At 44.4% G+C, this 19933-nt stretch overlaps 1 protein-coding gene across 3 annotated transcripts in view; it reads right to left on the reverse strand.

Moving 5' to 3' along the window:
* Positions 1 to 19933, reverse strand: part of cep152 (centrosomal protein 152) — a 228502-nt gene that overhangs the window by 124657 nt on the left and 83912 nt on the right. For all 3 annotated transcript variants that reach the window (XM_073032844.1, XM_073032843.1, XM_073032845.1), the window contains 2 exons: positions 11671 to 11811; positions 9724 to 9863 (listed from right to left, as the gene is read on the reverse strand). In XM_073032844.1, coding sequence (XP_072888945.1) covers positions 9724 to 9863; positions 11671 to 11811 — 281 coding nt within the window. The remainder of the gene's footprint in view (positions 1 to 9723; positions 9864 to 11670; positions 11812 to 19933) is intronic.

The following is a 19933-nucleotide window of genomic DNA, read 5'->3' on the forward strand; positions in this document are numbered from 1 at the left end:
TAAATGTGATATTTAGAAGGAAACAAACACTGTACCAATCTTGTATTGTTTTTCAACAGTTTTCACCATACGTTAATGTGAAGAGTGAACAGTAAATGGTTAATCTTACTGCGGCCTTGTTGCATTGACTCTGGTTTATCTCGACGTTTACCTCGGCGTTACGTCACACCCGAGCGAGAACGTTACACACGGGTATAGTAATAATCAACAATTCGAAGTAGCTCTATCGTTTGTCTAGGGGTAAAACGATTGTCCGATGGAAATATAAAAAGTCTCGCCAGTTCATGAAGGCTTTTAGCCGTTTGAGGGACCGCTGGGTGTTCACGGGTTGGAGAGAGAAAATAAACTTGCCAGCCTGTTGGACTCAAATCGTGGAATCGGGAACGTGAGTTCCCCGTTGTCAGTTCGGAATCCTTTTCGGGGTTATTAGCCACTCGATTCCCTAGCTAGGGGAACCAAATCACACGTGGCTCCCGAGCAGCTTCCCGTTCTTACGGGAGCGATCAGCGATGGTGTCTCCGTCTGGTGCAGTACCGCCTCCTGCAGTCTCCGTTTTATCATGGCTGGCAGATTTGTAAATGTCAATCAAGGTAGGGTGATACAATCCCCACCCCCACATTGCCCGAGGGCGTCCATGTCCCTGATAGCTGGCACGTACTATAGAGTTGCAATTCACACAGGTGCCTCTAAGAACAATGGTCAAATCCGTTGCATTGTCTCTCATTTCCTGGGTCCAAGACCCGAATTAATAGCGATCTTGTGATTCTCCGGAAGGAGGGGGCTGGTCCCGTACCCTTCGGCCCCTCAGAGCTGTGGTACATTCATAACAAGTGTCAGAGAAAACATATGTTCCCAGGAATTCCTTGGACTGAAGTGTATCAAATCATGAGTGGCCTAGAAAAAGTGAATGCACACAATCTTTGTAACAGGGAAAGGGAATGAAAAATAAGAGGACATAAGCTTAAGGTGCCAGTGAAGAGATTTGAAATAGAACTAAAGGGCAACTTCCATGCAGTGAGTGCAACATAAGTGGAATGAGCTGCCAGAGAAATTAACTGGGGAAGATAAAATAAAGACAATTTTTAAAAATGGTTAAGAACATGGATTGGAAAGGCTTTAGAGGGATACAGGGAAGTGGAACGAGCTAAGGCACCTAAATCGACATGGCTACCTTGGGCTGAAGGGCCTGTTTCCCTGCTGTGTTACTCTACGACTCTGAGTTATTTCAAGTAGACACAAATCAGCTGGCAAGTTTTCATATGCAATATGATTTTTATTTGATCAATAGTACAAATGCCACCCAGTAATTGTAAATTTAAATAAATTATTCTCACTGGATCAGAGTGTGAATTAGAATTTTCTCTTTCATATGTGGGTTCATATGCGAGTCCAATTCAGATCTGTCTATGTTAATCTATTCAGATCTATAAAGAGAATGAGCAATTTCAAGTTTCTGGGTGTCTATGGCTCTGAGGATCTAACATGGTCCCAACATATAGTTGCAGCTATAAAGATGGCAAAACAGCAGCTATATTTCATTAGGAGTTTGAAGAGATTTGGTTTGTCACCTAACACACTCAGAAACTTCTACAGATGTACCATACTACATTACTGTCTGGTATGGACTACTGCACAGGATCGCAAGACGCCACAGAAAGTTATAAAATTAGTCAGCTCCATCATGGGTACTAGGCTACTCAGTTCCGTAGTATCCAATACATCTTCAAGGAGCTGTGCCTCAGAAAGGCAGCAGCCATTGTTAAGGACCTCCCCCCACCCCCACATTACCCAGAACATGCCCTCTTCTCATTGTTACCATCAGGAAGGAGGTACAGAAGCCTCAAGGCACACACTCAGCAATTCAGGAACAGTTTCTTCCCCTCCGCCATCCGATTTCTAAATGGACACTGAACCCATCAACTCTACCTCACTTTTTATTTCTGTTTTTGCACCATTTTTAATTTAACTAAATTGAACCTTTTTCTCTATATTTATCATGTAATGCATTGTACTACTGCTGCTAAGTTAACAATTTCACGACATATGCCGGAGATATTAATCCCGATTCTGATTCATTCTTTTCTCTCTCAAACCTAATGAGTCAATTTTACCATTTTCACTAAGAGTAAAATTTCTAAATATAAATGATGAACCAATTTATCTAAACAATGATTTAATTTTGTCTGTTTAAAATTAATTACACTGATAAAGATTTCACATATGTAGAAATCCAAAGTATTTTTACTTACTTGTTATTATCTGAACACAGATAAACAGGTCCTTTTAGATATTAAGAAAATCAAGTAATAAAGAGTTCATGCAGAAAGTATCACTCAGGCAAAATATCAGCAATAACCTTATTGAATAATGAGGTAGGCATAACCAGACAAACATTATTATTTCAAACATAATTACATGCATGTTGCTTCATTTTAGTGGACATAGAAGCATGATGTAAAAGTGCCACATAACTGGCAATGGTTGACGATACCACAGTTCAGAGGGTCTCATGGGTGCAATAGAAACGAATGAACATAGTGGAGCAGAGGAGAGCTATACTCATTTTAAGTGTTAGACTGACACTGGGTCCCTGCATTGGAAAATGCTCCTGTTTCTACCATTAAAAACTCTTCACAACTGAAAGAAAATTTAAGCACAAAACTTTGTAAAATATTCTATGCAGTAGTTTCTGCGATGAAGATTAAAAATACATGGAGAAATTCTTTACATTACATTGTAGTGGTGTGCTACACGCAGCACTGAAATAATGACATATAGTCGGTGAGCTGCAGTTGCAAAAGAGGTTTATTCAAACTTCACAGCCTCACTTTAAAGCCTTCCTGTTTCCACCCTCCCCGGGCGGGAATGCTGTATTCACAGTCCCGTCCCGCACGCGGGCTTTTCCCCTTGCTGGTGAAGCAGGCTTGGCGCCCTCTTTGGGACCGGCCTCAATGCCAGCGTGCGCCACTTTGAGCCGGTTCGAGTGCGCTGGGAAGTGGGTCGCCACATAACCACCCCCCCCAGAACCGGCGATACACCCCCCCAATGTCCTCAGTCTGGGTTGGACTCTGTGCCACAGTGCCTGAATCTCGACCGGCTGCGCCAAGTCCACGTGGGCCGGTTTGAGTCAGTCCACTGTGAAAACCTCCTCTTTCCCCCCAATGTCCAGCACGAATGTGGACCCATTGTTTCTGATCACCGTAAACGGCCCCTCATAGGGCCGCTGTAGCGGTGCCCGATGTCCGCCCCGTCGTAAAAAAACAAACTTACAGATTTGCAGGTCTCTGGGTATGCAGGTCGGGTTCTGCCCATGCTGTGAAGTGGGTATGGGGGCCAGGTTACCGAGCCTCTCGCGTACTCTGCCCAGGACTGCTGCGGGTTCTTCCCCTTGCCCCCTTGGGGCTGGTATGAACTCTCCTGGGACGACCAGGGTGCCCCGTACACCAACTCGGCCGACGAGGTGTGCAGATCCTCTTTGGGCGCCATGCGGATTCCGAGCAGGACCCAGGGAAGCTCATCCACCCAGTTAGGCCCTTTGAGACCGGCCATGAGAGCCGACTTCAGGTGACGGTGGAAATGCTCCATTAGTCCATTCAACTGTGGGTGGTAGGCAGTTGTGTGGTCCAGCTGTGTCCCCAAAAGGCTGGCCATAGCTGACCACAGGCTGGAGGTGAACTGGGCGCCTCTGTTGGAGGTAATGTGGGCCAGTACACCAAAGCGAGATACCCAGGTTGCAATCAGTGCCCGGGCGCAAGATTTGGAGGTGGTGTCGGTTGGCCTCTGGTCATCTTGTGAACTGGTCCACGATAGTCAGGAGGTGCTGCGCTCCTCGCGACACTGACAGGGGGCCCACGATATTCACATGAATGTGGTTGAAACGCCGGTGGGTGGGGTAGAACTGCTGCGGCAGAGCTTTGGTGTGCCGCTGCACCTTGGCTGTTTGGCAGTGCATGCACATTTTGGCCCATTCAGTGACTTGCTTGCGGAATCTGTGCCAAATGAACCTGTTGGCTACCATCCGGACGGTTGACGGTGGTGCGCTAAGTTGTGAATGGAGTTGAAACTCTTCGTGGGTTATGTGGAACAGACTATGCTCCAAATCTATACTGGTACTGCTCCCCAACTTTTCCTTTGATACACTGACGACTACATTGGTGCTGCTTCCTGCACCCATGCTGAGCTCGTCAATTTCATTGACTTTGCCTCTAACTTTCACCCAGCCCTCAAATTCACTTGGTCCATCTCAGACACTTCTCTCTCCTTTCTCGATCTCTCGGTCTCTATCTCTGGAGATAGACGGTCCACTGACATCTTCTATAAACCCACTGACTCCCATAACTAACCTTGATTATACCTCTTCCCACCCTGCCAAATGCAAAAATTCAATTCCTTATTCCCAGTTCCTCCGTCTCCGCCGCATCTGCTCCAAGGATGAGGTTTTCCGTTCCAGGACATCCCAAATGTCCTCTTTCTTTAAGAATCGTGGTTTCCTTCTGCCGTCATCAGTGATGCCCTCACCCACATCTCCTCTATTTCCCGCACTTCAGCCCTCACCCCATCCTCCCGTCACCACAACAGGGACTGTGTCCCCCTTGTCCTCACTTATCACCCCACCAACCTCCGGATCCAGCATATTATCCTCCACAACTTCTGCCACCTTCAACAGGACCCCACCACTAAGGACATCTTTCCCTCTCTACCCCTCTCTGCTTTTCACAGGGATCGTTCCCTCCGCGACTGCCTGGTCCACACAACCCTCCCCACAGATCTCCCAACTGGCACTTATCCCTGCAAGCATAAGTGCTACACCTCTCCCTACACCTCATCTCTTACCACCATTCAGGGCCCCAAAAAGTCCTTCCAGGTGAGGCAACACTTCACTTGTGAGTCTGTTGGGGTAATCTATTGCATCCGGTGCTCCCGGTACGACCTCCTCTACATCAGCGAGACCCAACATAGATTGGGGGACCGCTTCGTCGAGCACCTACAACAGACAGGATCTCCCGGTTGCCACTCACTTTAACTCTCCTTCACATTCCCATTCGGATATGTCCATACATGGCCTCCTCTACTGCCATGATGAGGCCAAACTTCGGTTGGAGGAACAACATCTCATCTACCGTCTGGGTAGTCTCCAGCCCCTTGGTATGAACATCGAATTCTCCAACTTCCGGTAATTCTCTCCCTCTCCCTTCCCCCATCCCACCTTCACACTGTCTCCTCTTCTAGCTGCCTATCACCTCTCATGACTCTGCCTTCTTCTACTACCCATAGTGCTTTCCCCTTAGATTTCTTCTTCACCTATCCTACCTATCCCCTCCCCTCCCCCACCCCTTGATCTTTCCTCTGATTGGTCTTCCACCCTCCCCCCACCTTCTTTATAGGGCCCCTGCACCTATAGCACCTTCTTTAGTCCTGACGAAGGGTCTCGACCTGAAACGTTGACTGCTCCTTTCAACAGATGCTGCCCAATCTGCTGAGTTCATCCAGCTTTTTTGTACATCTTCAATTCATGCACTCTGGTATTAGAGATTTTATCCCTGCGAAACAGATACTCTCTCTCCACTCTATCTATGCCTCTCATAATCTTGTAAACCTCTATCAGATCTTCCCTCAGCGCCAGTGCTCCAGAGAAAACAACCCAAGTATATTCAGCCATTTGTGATATTACATGCGCCCTAAACCAAGCAGTATCCTGGTAATTTAAACAACACACACAAAATGCTGGTGGAACACAGCAGGCCAGGCAGCATCTATAAGGAGAAGCACTGTCGACATTTTGGGCCGAGACCCTTCGTCAGGACTAACTGAAAGGAAAGATAGTAAAAGATTTGAAAGTAGTGGGAGGAGGGGGAAATGCAAAATGATAGGAGAAGACCGGAGGGGGTGGGATGAAGCTAAGAGCTGGAAAGGTGATTGGCAAAAGTGATACAGAGCTGGAGAAGGGAAAGGATCATGGGACGAGAGGCCCCGGGAGAAAGAAAGGGGAAGGGGGAGAAAGCACCAGAGGGAGATGGAGAACAGGCAGAGTGATGGGCAGAGACAGAGAGAGAGAGAAAAAAAACCAACAACTAAATATGTCAGGGATGGGGTAAGAAGGGGAGGAGGAGCATTAACGGAAGTTAGAGAAGTGAATGTTCATGTCATTAGGTTGGAGGCTACCCAGCCGGTATATAAGGTGTTGTTCCTCCAACCTGAGTGTGGATTCATCTTGACAGTAGAGGAGGCCATGGATAGCCATATCAGAATGGGAATGGGACATGGAATTAAAATGTGTGGCCACTGGGAGATTCTGCTTTCTCTGGCAGACCGAGCATAGGTGTTCAGCGAAACGGTCTTCCAGTCTGCGTCGGGTCTCACCAATATACTCTGGCGGACCTTTGCATTTCCCCCTCCCCCCACTACTTTCAAATCTCTTACTATCTTTCCTTTCAGTTAGTCCTGACGAAGGGTCTCGGCCCGAAACGTCAACAGTGCTTGTAATGTATTATGTGAGTATTCGTAGGTCAGAGTGCGTATGACGTCAGAACACGGGTTTTGTAAAATGGAAGTCTGGTGAATAAACGTGTGTGTTTAATACTGCGGTGTCCGAGTCACATTAACGCTACATGGTGTCAGAAGTGGGATTCGAACCCACGCCTCCAACTGTTGCACCAGTCGTGCATGCTCCAAGGAAGGTTCCAGTAGCTCTCAGGGATCGAGTAGTGGAGGAGCTACACAGAATGGAACAGATGGGAGTCATAACGAGACAAATTGAACCGACCGACTGGGTGAATAGTATGGTGACAGTGGTCACAGAGAAAAAGATTAGGATTTGCATGGATCCACAAAATCTCAACCGAGCCATCAAAAGAGAGCACTATCCGCTGCTCATGGTTGAAGAGGTTGTCTCCTGCATGCCTAATGCAAAATACTTTTCAGTATTGGATGCAAATCAAGGTTTCTGGCAGATCAAGCTGGATGAAGAAAGTTCCAAATTATGCACTTTCAACACGCCCATAGGGAGATATCGTTTCCTGCATCTACCCTTTGGGATTTCTTCTGCATCAGAGGTATTCCAGAGGTCAGTGGCACAAATGATTGAAGGCCTGGATGGAGTGGTCAGTATCATTGATGATTTGCTGATATGGGGTGACACCATTGAGGAGCATGATCAGAGATTGAGGAAGCTTCTGGAGAGAGCACATGAGTACAACCTAAAACTGAACAAAAGTAAATGTAGGATCAGAACTACAGAGATCAAATACATAGGTCACGTACTCAGCGCTGATGGGCTAAAACCAGATAATGAAAGGGTCAGGGCTGTGGTACAGCTACCACCACCTGAAGACAAGCAAGGGCTTTTGAGGTTCATGGGCATGAGACAGTATCTTGCCAAGTTCATTCCCAACTTATCGGAGGTCAGTGCTCCACTTCGAAAGCTACTAGAGAGCAACACTGAATGGCATTGGGAAGATGAACAAAAGAAAAGCTTGGACACATTGAAGCAGTTGGTTACCAATGCACCAGCACTCAAGTTCTATGATGTCAATAAACCGATGACAATGTCTGTGGATGCCAGTTCGGAAGGAATAGGAGCTGTTATACTGCAGGATGGGAGGCCTGTGGCATATGGATCACGAGCACTTACAGACTGTCAACGCCGATATGCTCAAATTGAGAAGGAATTACTTGCCATAGATTATGGGTGTGAGAAGTTCCACCAGTATGTATATGGCAAAGAAATCCAGGTTGAGAGTGATCACAAACCACTTGAGAGCATCTTCAAAAAGCCACTTCATCAAGCTCCTATGAGGCTGCAAAGGATGCTTCTCAGGCTACAGAGGTACACTCTCACAGTTACCTATAAGCCAGGAAAAGAACTGCACATCACTGATGCTTTAAGCCATGCTTACCTCAAAGAGCAAAAGGAAGAGTTGCTAGGAAGAGAGCTGGAGGTCAACTGGGTTACACCTCAGCTACCTATTTCTGAGGAGAAGTTGAACATGTTCAGGAAAGCGACTGCAGAAGATCCTGAAATGCAAATGCTAAGAGACATTACAATGAATGGATGGCCAACAGAAAGAAAAGATGTTCCAATCACCAAGTTAAGTGACACGTCCAGTCAAGGTGTCATTACCGCAATGAAGTCGACATTTGCAAGACATGGTATTCCAGGTATTGTCGTCAGTGACAATGGTCCACAATATGCCAGTGGTGAGTTTAGAGAGTTTTCAGAAAGCTGAGAATTTCAACATGTTACTTCCAGTCCTGGGCATGCTCAGTCTAATGGACAAGCAGAGAGATCTGTACAAACTGTGAAGAACATGCTCAAGAAGGAACAAAGCAGCAACAGTGACCCATACATTGCTCTGCTTGAATACCGCAACACACCGATTGAGGGTGTGGGGTTCTCTCCTGCACAGCTGTTGATGGGACGTAGTCTGAAGTCCAAGCTGCCAACATCCACAACTCTACTGACTCCTGAAAGTAATACTCAAGTACATGACAAGCTAAAGTACAAGCAAATAAAGCAAAAGAGCTACTGTGACAGACATACAAGACAGTTACCAGATCTGCATATAGGTGAAAATGTCAGAATACAGAGAGGAGACACTTGGCAGCCAGCTGTGGTTGTGAATAGGCATCAGCAACCAAGATCCTTCATAGTTCGCACGCCAGATGGAAGAGTCTACAGGAGGAACAGGAAGCATCTGCTGAAGACAGGTGAGAGGGTGTTTCCACGTACAGATACACAGGACATTTCCACGGATACAGACATGGAAACAAACGACACCAAGAGTGAGGGGCGTGACGAAACCCCACGACGCAATGACGGTGAAAGTTCGGCGCAGACAGACCGAGGTGGAAATGCAGACACAGAGGTTACTCGAGAGACTGACTCTGAAGGACAAACACAGTCACAGTTCTATCGCACAAGGTCTGGGAGACAAGTCAAACTTCCAGCTAGATACAGAGACTAGATCTACCTACAGTCTCGCACAGTTTGAGACAAAATCACACGTTATAAGTTCCAAGGTGTGAAATAAAAGGTTTATTAGTCTATGTTAGTAAAAGAAAATATACTGCTGTTAATATTGTAAGATACAATGTAGAATACAGTATAAGAAGTTAAGATTTTTATTAGTTTATGTCATGTCATGGCTGTTGTAATATTAGAAAGTCATACCTAGAGGCATTGTTTTGGTAATACACAGTATTGTAAAAAAAAACCTGAGAAAGGGGATGTAATGTATTATGTGAGTATTCGTAGGTTAGAGTGCGTATGACGTCAGAACACGGGTTTTGTAAAATGAAAGTCTGGTGAATAAACGTGTGTGTTTAATACTGCTGTGTCCGAGTCACATTAACGCTACAGTGCTTCACCTTATAGATGCTGCCTGGCCTGCTGTGTTCCACCAGCATTTTGTGTGGGTTGTTTAAATTTCCAGCATCTGCAGATTTCCTCGTGTTAGCATCCTGGTAAACCTATTCTGCACCCTCTCCAAAGCCTCAAATCCTTGCTACAGTGGGGCGAAGAGAACTGTATACGATACTCCAGATGTGGCCTAACCAGAGTTTTATAATGTTATAGATAAAAGAAACTGATATTTTTCAGCAAAAAGAGTGAAATTACTGAATATAAAGGCAAATCAGTTAACCTGAATATGACTTAAAACCTGAAATTAAGATCTGTTAAAGTTACAGGAATGTAGAAATCTAATGTTATAAATTTATATTTACCTCTTTTTCACTTGCACTCAGGTCTTCAATTCTGGATTCCAGTGCTTTAATTTGACCTTCTAGTTGAACTTCATGTTCCTTAGCATCTTGAAGTAATTTCTTTAATTCCTGACAACTAATAGTGATACCTTCTTTTTCCCCTGCAAAGCAATATACCTTAGTGAAAAATTACTTACATTAAAATTCATCAGTACTAGAATCAAGGTATACTCAGACTGTCAATTATGCTCCAGGATGTAATGATTGCAGGCATTTTCTATCACAGCTTTGTATTTTTGGATGTGTTTAGTAAGCAGCATGTTAAATTAGAATGCTGTTTACACAAGTAAAACCTCAAATATTCTGATTCAATATACAAGAATGCTGTTCCATTGCCTGAGCCATCACTTACTGCTGCACCACTAAAGCCTTTGTTGTTCATCTCCCTCTCTGCATTTCTGCAACAATAGCAGTGAATACAAATTCATTTTCCTTTCTCAGCACTGGGCAAATGAAATACACAAAAATATTAAGTAAAATTAATTATTTTCTTAATAATAATTAGTTACATCTTTCCTAAAGTAAATATTACTGTTTCACCACAGAAATATTACTCTTTACAGCACAGCTCACCATGTCCATCCTGATCCATCAAGTGCACATCCAGTTTACCATCATTTGGTCCACAGCCTTTTATGCTTTCGTGCTTCAAGTTCCTGTCTAGATACCTCTTAAATATTGAGAGTGTACCTACCTGTAATGACCACTTGGGTACCATCTTCCACATTCCAACCACCCTCTGAGTAAAGAATTTCTTCAACATATCCCTCTAAGCTCTTACTCTTCACTCTAATCTGATATCCCTGGTTTTAGATGACACTGCTTTGGTGAAGAGTCTCCTATTATCTATCTTCTTATGTCCATCACTCCTACTGTGGCATGGGCTCCTAACAGCAGCTTGCCAGAGTTCCCTATCCTGGGTCAGTATTTCAAATGCAGGTGTAGCCCATCTGTAAGTCTTCTAGGAAAAGCTCCTTCCTCTACTAGGGATGAGGTCTTTGGAGTTTCTGTGGGCCTTTCTGTAGCACAGGGTTTTTGTGGGATAAGGTTACTAGTCCCGTGCCCAACCCTGCTACTTTGGCAGTCAGACTTGGGACTGTCCATGGGGGAGTTAACTATTATTTAAGCTCATCATAATTTTTTGTTTTTAAACTTAATCAGATTCTCTCTCAGCCTCATCCACTCTCGTCACAATACAGCAACTGTAACCTCTTGTGTTTCCAGCCTGATTCTAGCTCCACCCTCCCTTAAATGATAAATCTACTTCAAATCAATTTCAAAATCAGATTTATTTCAAAAAGGCCAAGATTCTGTACTCTCAGTTTGAAAGCCATGAACAGAATACACTGGTATCCCAGTTAGGACCATCCAATAGTGTGCTGATTTACAATGGTGAATCTCCCCAACTTAAAGAGATATCTGCTTGAGTTGTGTTGGCATGAACTTCACCTCCCTACTTGTCAAAATGAGGAGCTCAATTGTTGCATCTCTGTGCTGACATTTCACTAGCAAAACAACAGTCGAGGCTGCCGGTAGGGGTAAGGTCAGGTGTTAAGCATGCTTGGCTCAGCAATGAGCTGTGATGAGGGGCTCAGGGCTCACCACTGGCCGGCACAGTGAAGGAGTAACAACGGCTGTTTCTGGTATTTGTCGGCCACCCAGATCTCTTGGTCTCTCACCATCTTCACTTGCACAGAGCTGCCTCTCTTTATTTGGCTGCAGAGCACACTCCAATATGAAAGAGTTATCCTTTTGTAACAAGCTCAGCTGCGGCTTGTGCCTAACCTATCAACATTTTCCTCCCTGGGGATTCATCATAAACAACAGCATATTATCAATAACACTGGCCAATTTGACTTTTTAAAATTATTATTTAATATCTGCTGAATATTTAAATTTTTCTGTTACCTTTAGTCATTGCCAGCTGATGATTCAAATATCTGATTTCACAGGCACATTCCTCTCCCTTTTGTTGCATTTCCTCTATCATTCTTCCTCGTGCATCATAAAGTATCTGTAACTGTGCAAATCGATGAGCTTCCATGGAACCTGTAGAAGAGGTAATCTTTTAGTGATAGAAACAAATGAGAATATTAAGATAGACAAACATTAGCTTTTTAAAAAAATATGTATTTGATACAGCTGCAAAATGAAATAAAACATAAATCACAAAATAATGACCCTTATTTTAGGAAAATGTAACCCTGAATCATCTTACTCTATTTTGACTAACATACATGGCATCCAGCACAAATTGGCCAATTTATTAGACAGACCAGTACACCTGCTGGTCAATGCAAACATCACATAATCTGGCAGCAGCTCAGTCTATAAAAGCATGATCAAGAGGTTCAGTTGTTGTTCAGGCCAAGCATCAAAATGGGGAAGAAATACGATCTAAGTGACTCTGACTGTGGAAAAGTGGTTAGTGCCATATAGGGTGGTTTGAGTATCTCTGAAGTTGGTGATTTCCTGGGATTTTCATGCACAACAGTCTCTAGAGTTTACACAGAATGGTGTGAAAATCTACAAATATCCTGTGCGTGGCAGGTCTTAGGTGAAAATGCCTTGTTAATGAGAAATATCAGAGGAGAATGGCCAGATTGGTTCAAGCTGACAGGAAGGTGACAATAATCAAACAACCATACGTTACAACTGTGGTGTGCAGAAGAGCATCTCTGAACACACATCGAAACTTGTAGTGGATGGGCTACAGTAGAGGAAGACCATGAACATGCACTCAGTGGCCATTTAATCAGGATTTATCTAATAAAGTAGCCACTTAGTGTGTATTCATCAGGATGAATAGCACACTTCAAATGTCTTAACAAGGCAATTAAAGCCAGATTATATTTCACTGTATTTGGCACACATTAAATATAAAATTACAAATTCTTTGATTTTGAAAAAGAAAAATGTTTAATTTTTAGCTTAAAACACTTAATTAGCATATAATAAAAATGTTGCAAAGTTACAAAGTGAACACTAAATTTGAGCATAAGTTGCACTCCATTTATTGTATATGACTAAGGGTAGGCACAATATATTAAAAGCAGAATCCCTTATGCTAATGTTTAACAACTTCTGAAATTACCTAAGTGAACTTTCTTTACAAACACCTTGATACATGTTGTGAGAGCACAAATGGCATGATAAGTTTGAAGATGACACTAAAATTGGTGGCATTGTGGACAGCAAAAAGGCTGTTTATGGCTGCAACAGGATGTCGATCAACTGGGAAAGTCAGGTAGGAAATTACTTTTGGAATTTAACTCTAGAAAGTGGGAAGTGATGCATTTTGAGAAGTTAAATAGGGTGAGTGGAGGAAATATGTCAGACATTTTGGGCAGCTATCCCAGTCCGTTTGCCTCCTTTCGTTCTTTTATTACAGTGTGATACCAAACCACGATCATTTCTGAATAGCTGGCCAATCACCAACTTCCCATCTATGTCAATCCCATTTAACAACAGTTGTTCCATAACCTTCCACCCTTTTGCGATTCAAGTGTTTGTTTATATACTTAATAAATGTAAGAGTTCCTACTTCTAGTTTGTATAAAACAAATACAGTACCAATAAAACTATACAAAATGAAAAAATCTGCAGATGCTGGAAATCCAAGCACCACACAAAATGCTGGAGGAACTCGGCAGGCCAGGCAGCATCTATGCAAAAAAGCAGCTGATTTTTTGGGCCAAGACACTTTGGCAGGACTGGAGAGGAAAAAGATGGGGGAGGAAAGAGAGAAACACAAGGTGATAGGTGAAACCGGAAGGGGGAGGGATGAAGTAAAGAGCTGGGAAGTTGATTTGGTGAAAGAGATACAGGGCTGGAGAAGGGTGGGGGGGGGGGGGGGGAGTGGAGTCTGATAGAATAGAACAGAAGGCCATGGAAGAAAGAAAAGGAGCACCAGAGGGAAGCGAAGGGCAGGCAAGGAGATAAGGTGAGAGAGGAAAAAGGGGATGGGTAATGGAGGGGGGGTGGTACATTACCAAAGTTCGAGAAATCGTTATTCATGCCATCAGGTTGGAGGCTACCCAGATGATAAGGTGTTGTTCCTCCAACCTGAGTGTGCCTCATCACAACAGTAGAAGAGGCCATGGATTGACACATTGGAATGGAAATGGCAAGTGAAATTAAAATGGGTAGAGTTTAAATGGGTAAACTGGGAGATCCCACTTGTTCTGGTAGAGGGAGCATAGATTTGGTGAAACAGTCTCCCAATCTACGTTGGGTTTCACCGATATACAGGAGGCCACACTGGGAGCACCAGACACAGTATATGACCCCAAAAGACACACAGGTGAACTGTTGCCTCATCTGGAAGGACTGTTTGGGGCTCTGAATGGTAGTGAGGGAGGAGGTGTAGGGGCAGATGTAGCACCTGTTCCACTTGCAAGGGTAAGTACCAGGAGGGAGATTAATGGGGAGGGACGAATGGGCAAGGGAGTCACATAGGGAACGATCCCTGTGGAAAGCAGAACGTGGGGGGAGGGAATGATGTGCTTAGTAGTGGGATCCCGTTGGAGATGGCAGAAGTTTCAGAGAATTATATACTGGACGCAGAGGCTGGTGGGGTTCTAGGTGAGGAAAAGAAGGGTCCTTTTGGAAGCGTACCTGAATGCAGAGGCTGGTAGAGTGGTGGCAGAATGGGTTAAGAGCAGACATGTATTGATTGGAAGAGATGTGGTTGAGGGCAGCATTGATGGAGGAGGAAGGGAAGCCCCTTTCTTTGAAAAAGAAGGACATTTCCTTCATTCTGGAATGAAAAGCCTCATCCTGAGAGCAGATGAGGCGGAAATGGAGGAATTGAGAGAAAGGGATGGCATTTTTACAAGTAACAGGGTGGGAAGAGGTATAGTCCAGGTAGCTGTGAGAATCTGTGGGTTTATAATAGACATCAGTAGATAAGCTGTCTCCAGAGATAGAGATAATGAGATCGAGAAAGGAGAGGGAGGTGTCGGAAATAGACCAGATAAATTTGAGGGCAGGTCGCAGTTGGAGGCAAGATGAAGTCGACGAGTTCAGCATGGGTACAGGAAGCAGCACCACTGCAATCGTCGATGTAGCGTAGGAAAAGTGGGGGGCTTAAGAGCATTGACTGTTGCATGTAGCTGACAAAAAGGCAGTCATTGCTGGAACTCATGCGAGTGCCCATCGCTACACCTTTTGCTTGGAGGAAGAGGGAGGAGCCAAAGGATAAGTTATTAAGAGCGAGGACAAGTTCCGCCAGTCGGAGGAGGGTAGTGGTGGAGGGAAACTGGTTGGGTCTAGTGTCTAGAAAGAAACAGAGAGCTTTGAGTCCTTCCTGATGGGGAATGGAGGTCTATAGGGACTGGACATCCAGAGTGAAAATAAGCTAATGGGGGTCAGGGAACTTGAAATCACTGAAAAGATTCAGAGCATGTGAAGTGTCACGGATGTTGGTAGGAAGGGACCAGACCGGGAGGTAAGACAGAGTTTAGGTATGCAAATAAGAGTTCAGTGGGGCAGGAACAAGCTGAAACAATGGGTCTACCTTGGCAAACGGATTTGTCGATCTTGGGTAGGAGGTAGAAGCGGGAAGTACAGAGTGCGGGAACTATGAGGCTGGTTGCAGTTAGTCAGATCCTGTTTGAAGGGTAAGTAAGAAGAGGTGTCTGAGAGCTGTTGCTGGGCCTCAGCAAGGTAGAGGTCAGTCCACCAGAATATTACATCACTCCCTTTATATGCAGTTTGATGGTGAGGTTAGGATTAGTGTGGAGGGAGTGGAGAGCAGAGTGTTTGAAGGGGTGAGGTTGGCATTGGAGAGGAGTGCAGAAGTTGGGATAGTTGATGGCAGTTGGCAATGAAAAGGTCTAGAGCAGACAGAAGACCATGGTGGAGTATCCGGGAAGAGGATGAGGATTGAAGACCGGAGAAGAGGCCATCGGTGTGGGGTGGGGAGTCTTTGCCAAAAAAGTAGGTTTGGAGATGGAGGTGGTGAAAGAAAATCTCAGTCATGGCAGGCACAGAACTGTGGCTGCAAACTGAGGTGGGTGCAAAGGGACAAACTGAGGGCAGAACGTTCAGCCTCTGAGAGAGAGTAAGGTCAGAGGGAATGGTGAAGACCTGGCACAAATCAGAGGGGGGGAAAGGGGTTGGTAGTGTCTGAGGAGAAGGGAGGTTTGGGGTGTTCAGGGATGGTGGGGTGAGAGGAAGATGAAGTCTCCAAGGGGCCAAGAGCTGGCGATGGAACTGAGAGAGACAGAATTGTGGAGTGATGGTGGTGGAAGGGGAAAAAGTTGTTCTACACAAATACACAAACATTACTTAGACTACATTCTGTATGTAGAATCAGAATCAGGGTTAATTACACTGGCCCAAGTCATGTTGTTTTGCAGCTGTGTTGTCCATGGAGAGGAAGAAGCTGTTCTTAAAACACTGAGTGTGTGTCTTCAGGCTCCAGTACCTCCTCTTTCATGGCAGCAATGAGAAATCGGCATGTCCTGGGTGATGGGTGCCACCACCTTTCTAAGGCATCACCTTTTGAAGATATCCTCAATGTTAGAGCTATCCCTGCCCATGCTGGAGCAAGCTGAATTTACAACTTTCTGCAATTTTTTCCAATCCTGACCTGAGGACTTTCTATACCAGACAGCGGTACAACTAGTTGGAATACTCTCCATGATACATCAGTAGAAATTTGTTACAGACTTTGATGACATACCAAACCGACTCAAACTCCTAATGAAATATAGCCAATGACATGCCTTCTTTGTAATTGCATCAATATTTTGGGATCAGGATAGGTCATCAGAGCTATTGATACCCTTTCCACTGCTGATCTCTCAATGAGAGCTGGTGCAAATTCTCTTGACTTCTCTTTCCTGAAGTTGATCACAAGGTTAATATGACACCACTCAACCAACTGATCTATCTCACTTCTACATACCTCCTCGACACCCTCTGAAATTCTACCAACAATAGGTGTACCATTGGCAAATTTGTAGATGGTGTTTAAGCTATGCCTAGGCACACAGTCTTCAGTGTAGAGAGTAGAACAATAGATTAAGAACACATCTTTGAGGTACACTGGTGTTGGCTGTCAGTGAGGAGGTGTTAGTTCTGATCCACACTGACTGTAGTCTCCCAATGAGGATGTAATTTGCAGAGACCCAGGTTTTGAAGCTTGCTGATTTGGACTGAGGGTATGAAGATGTTAAATGCTGAGCTGTAGTCAATAAACAGCAGCCTGATGTTGATATTACTGTTGTCTGTGTGGCTCAAAGCTGAGAGGAGAGCCAGTGAGAAGCATCTGCTGTAGGCCAATTGTGACAATAGGCAAATTGCAGTAGGTCCAAGAGTTGATTCTGGCCATGACCAAACTGTCAGACCACTTCATCATAGTAGACATGAGTGCATCTGAGCGATAGTCATTGAGGCAGCTCACCCTTCCCTTCTTGGGCACTGGTATGATTGATGGACTCTTGAAGCAGCTGACCTCCAATTGCAGCAGTGAGAGACTGAAGATGTCCTTGAACATTCCCATCTGTTGGCTAGCACAGGTTTTCAGTGAACACCATCAGGACCACATAGCTTGGGAGGATTCACATGACAGATGTTCTTTGAGACTGAGATCACAGGATTATCAGATGCTGCAGGGATTTGCAAAGGTGTAGTTTTATCCACCCTTTGAAAAACTGCATGAAAAGTGTTGAGCTCATCTGGAAGTGAACCATAACAGCCGTTTATGATGTTAGGTTTCGACTTGTAGGAAATAATGGCCTGCAAACCCAGTCAGAGCTGATGTGCATATGATTCCATCTCTAACTTCAAATGGAATAGTTTTTATATTCTTATAATAACCTTCCGTGAGTCGAATCAGTATAGTTCTGGATCACCTCAGCAGACGGCAAATCTACTGGTTCATCCAGGGCTTTGGTTTGAGTATGTTCAACAAGTTTATGAAGGCACACACTCATCCACACATCTTGATGAAGTCAATGACATTCAGATTCGAAGATGAACCCATGAATACAGTCCAGTCCACCGATTCAAAGCACTCTTGTAAACCTCCCTTTAGTTATCACCACGTGCTGCAATCATCAGTCTTTGCCTATGCCCTGGGAATAGAATTACAGCCAGATGATCAGACTTGCACAAAGGTGTTGGCTCCTTTGATTCCACAGGTGGTATGTTGGTGATAGTCGGTCAAAGACTTCTTCAAGCCACCCTGGTTGAAATCACTCGCAATGATCAGGAAGGCACTGGTGTAGATTGTTTCATGATCACTGATCATGGTTCTCATCTGCTCCAGTGCCTATCTCAGATTGGACAGGTGTGAAATGTACATTGGTACCATGATGTCAGTGGAAAACTCCCTCAGCAGATAAAATAGTTGATTGCTGGTTTCTAGATGTTCCAGGTCAGATGAGCAGGACTATGCACCACAATGAGTTAATCATGAAAGACCTTCTGCCCACTCTACCTTTATTAAGAGACGCTACTGTCCTGTCCATGCAGTGGATGGCTGCACTGCTGCATCCAAAATAGTAAGGGTGAACCACATTTTGTGAAGCAAAGCACAGGGCAGTCTCTGATGTCCCCCGGCACTACAAACTAGCTCTGAGGTCATCAGTTTCATTTTCCAGAGATTGTACATTCACCAGCAAGATAGTAGGAAGTGCGAGCTTAGAGGCTTTGAATGTCAATCTTATCTGTAGACCAGCAAGCTTTACACATTTCCTTTTATTAAAGCAAAATTGCACTCATGACCTAATTCTGCAGTCCACTGAGTTTGAGGATCAATAGATTTTTTAAACAGCTTAACACAATGTTGCTTACTGAAGATTCCATGGCTGTGACTGTGGATTTCAGCTGAGATAGTCCTAAATGGGAATATTTGATGATTACATTTGGAGCTGTACTTAGTCACCACTTTCCCCACTGATATAGTGTACAATTCTGGCCACCACACTGAAGAAACAGAAAATACATGCCCTGGAATGGAGTACTGAAATATAACCCTTAGAGACTAGACGAGCTGGAACACAGGTGGCCTTCTGAGGGTTTATAAAATTATGAGGGACATAGATCATATAGATGGTCAATCTATTTCCCCAGGAAAGGGGAGATATAAAAGTAGTAAGAGGTTTATAGGTGAAAGGGGAAAAATTTAAGAAATCTAAGAGGTAATTATTATTATTTTTTTTTTAAAAACACAGAGATGTGAGTGGTTTGGTCCATCTGGATCAAACTGCCGGAAGAACTGGTAGCGGCGAAACACCTATAATAGTTGGGATACACAGATGGATAAAGGCCCAATGCAACCTAATGGAATTTCCATAAATAAGTATCAAGGATTGCATGGTGAGGTGGACTGAAAGGGCACTTTTCCATAATGGAAATTTCTATGAAAACTGTAGGTTATTTGCACACAGCAAGATCACACAAACAGAAACATCAAGTTATAAGAGGCTTCTTCCATCCTTCCATCTTAATTCAATTGGACACCATGGTAGCATACTGGCTAGCACAATGCTTTGCAGAACATAGAATAGTACAGCACACTATAGGCCCTTTGGCCCACAATGTTGTGCTGACCCTCAAACCCTGCCTCCCATATTACCCCCCACCTTAAATTCCTCCATATACCTGTCTAGTAGTCTGTTAAACATCTCTAGTGTATCTGCCTCCACCACTGACTCAGGCAGTGCATTCCACGCACGAACCACTCTCTGAGTGAATAACCTTCCTCTAACATCCCCCTTGAACCTCCCTCCCCTTACCTTAAAGCCCTGTCCTCTTGTACTGTGCAGTGGTGCCCTGGGGAAGAGGTGCTGGCTGTCCACTCTATCTATTCCTCTTAATATCTTGTATACCTCTAGCATGTCTCCTCTCATCCTCCTTCTCTCCAGAGAGTAAAGCCCCAGCTCCCTTAATCTCTGATCATAATCCATACTCTCTAAACCAGGCAGCATCCTGGTAAATCTCCTCTGTACCCTTTCCAATGCTTCCACATCCTTCCTAAGGTGAGGCAACTAGAACTGGACACAGTACTCCAAGTGTGGCCAAACCAGAGTTTTATAGAGCTGCATCATTACATCGCGACTCTTAAACTCTTTTCCTCAACTTATGAAAGCTAACACCCCATAACTATCCTATCTACTTGCGAGGCAACATTTCAGGGATCTGGGGACATGTATCCCCG

This window comes from Hemitrygon akajei, chromosome 30 (assembly GCF_048418815.1).
Source record: "Hemitrygon akajei chromosome 30, sHemAka1.3, whole genome shotgun sequence".
NCBI lineage: Eukaryota > Metazoa > Chordata > Chondrichthyes > Myliobatiformes > Dasyatidae > Hemitrygon > Hemitrygon akajei.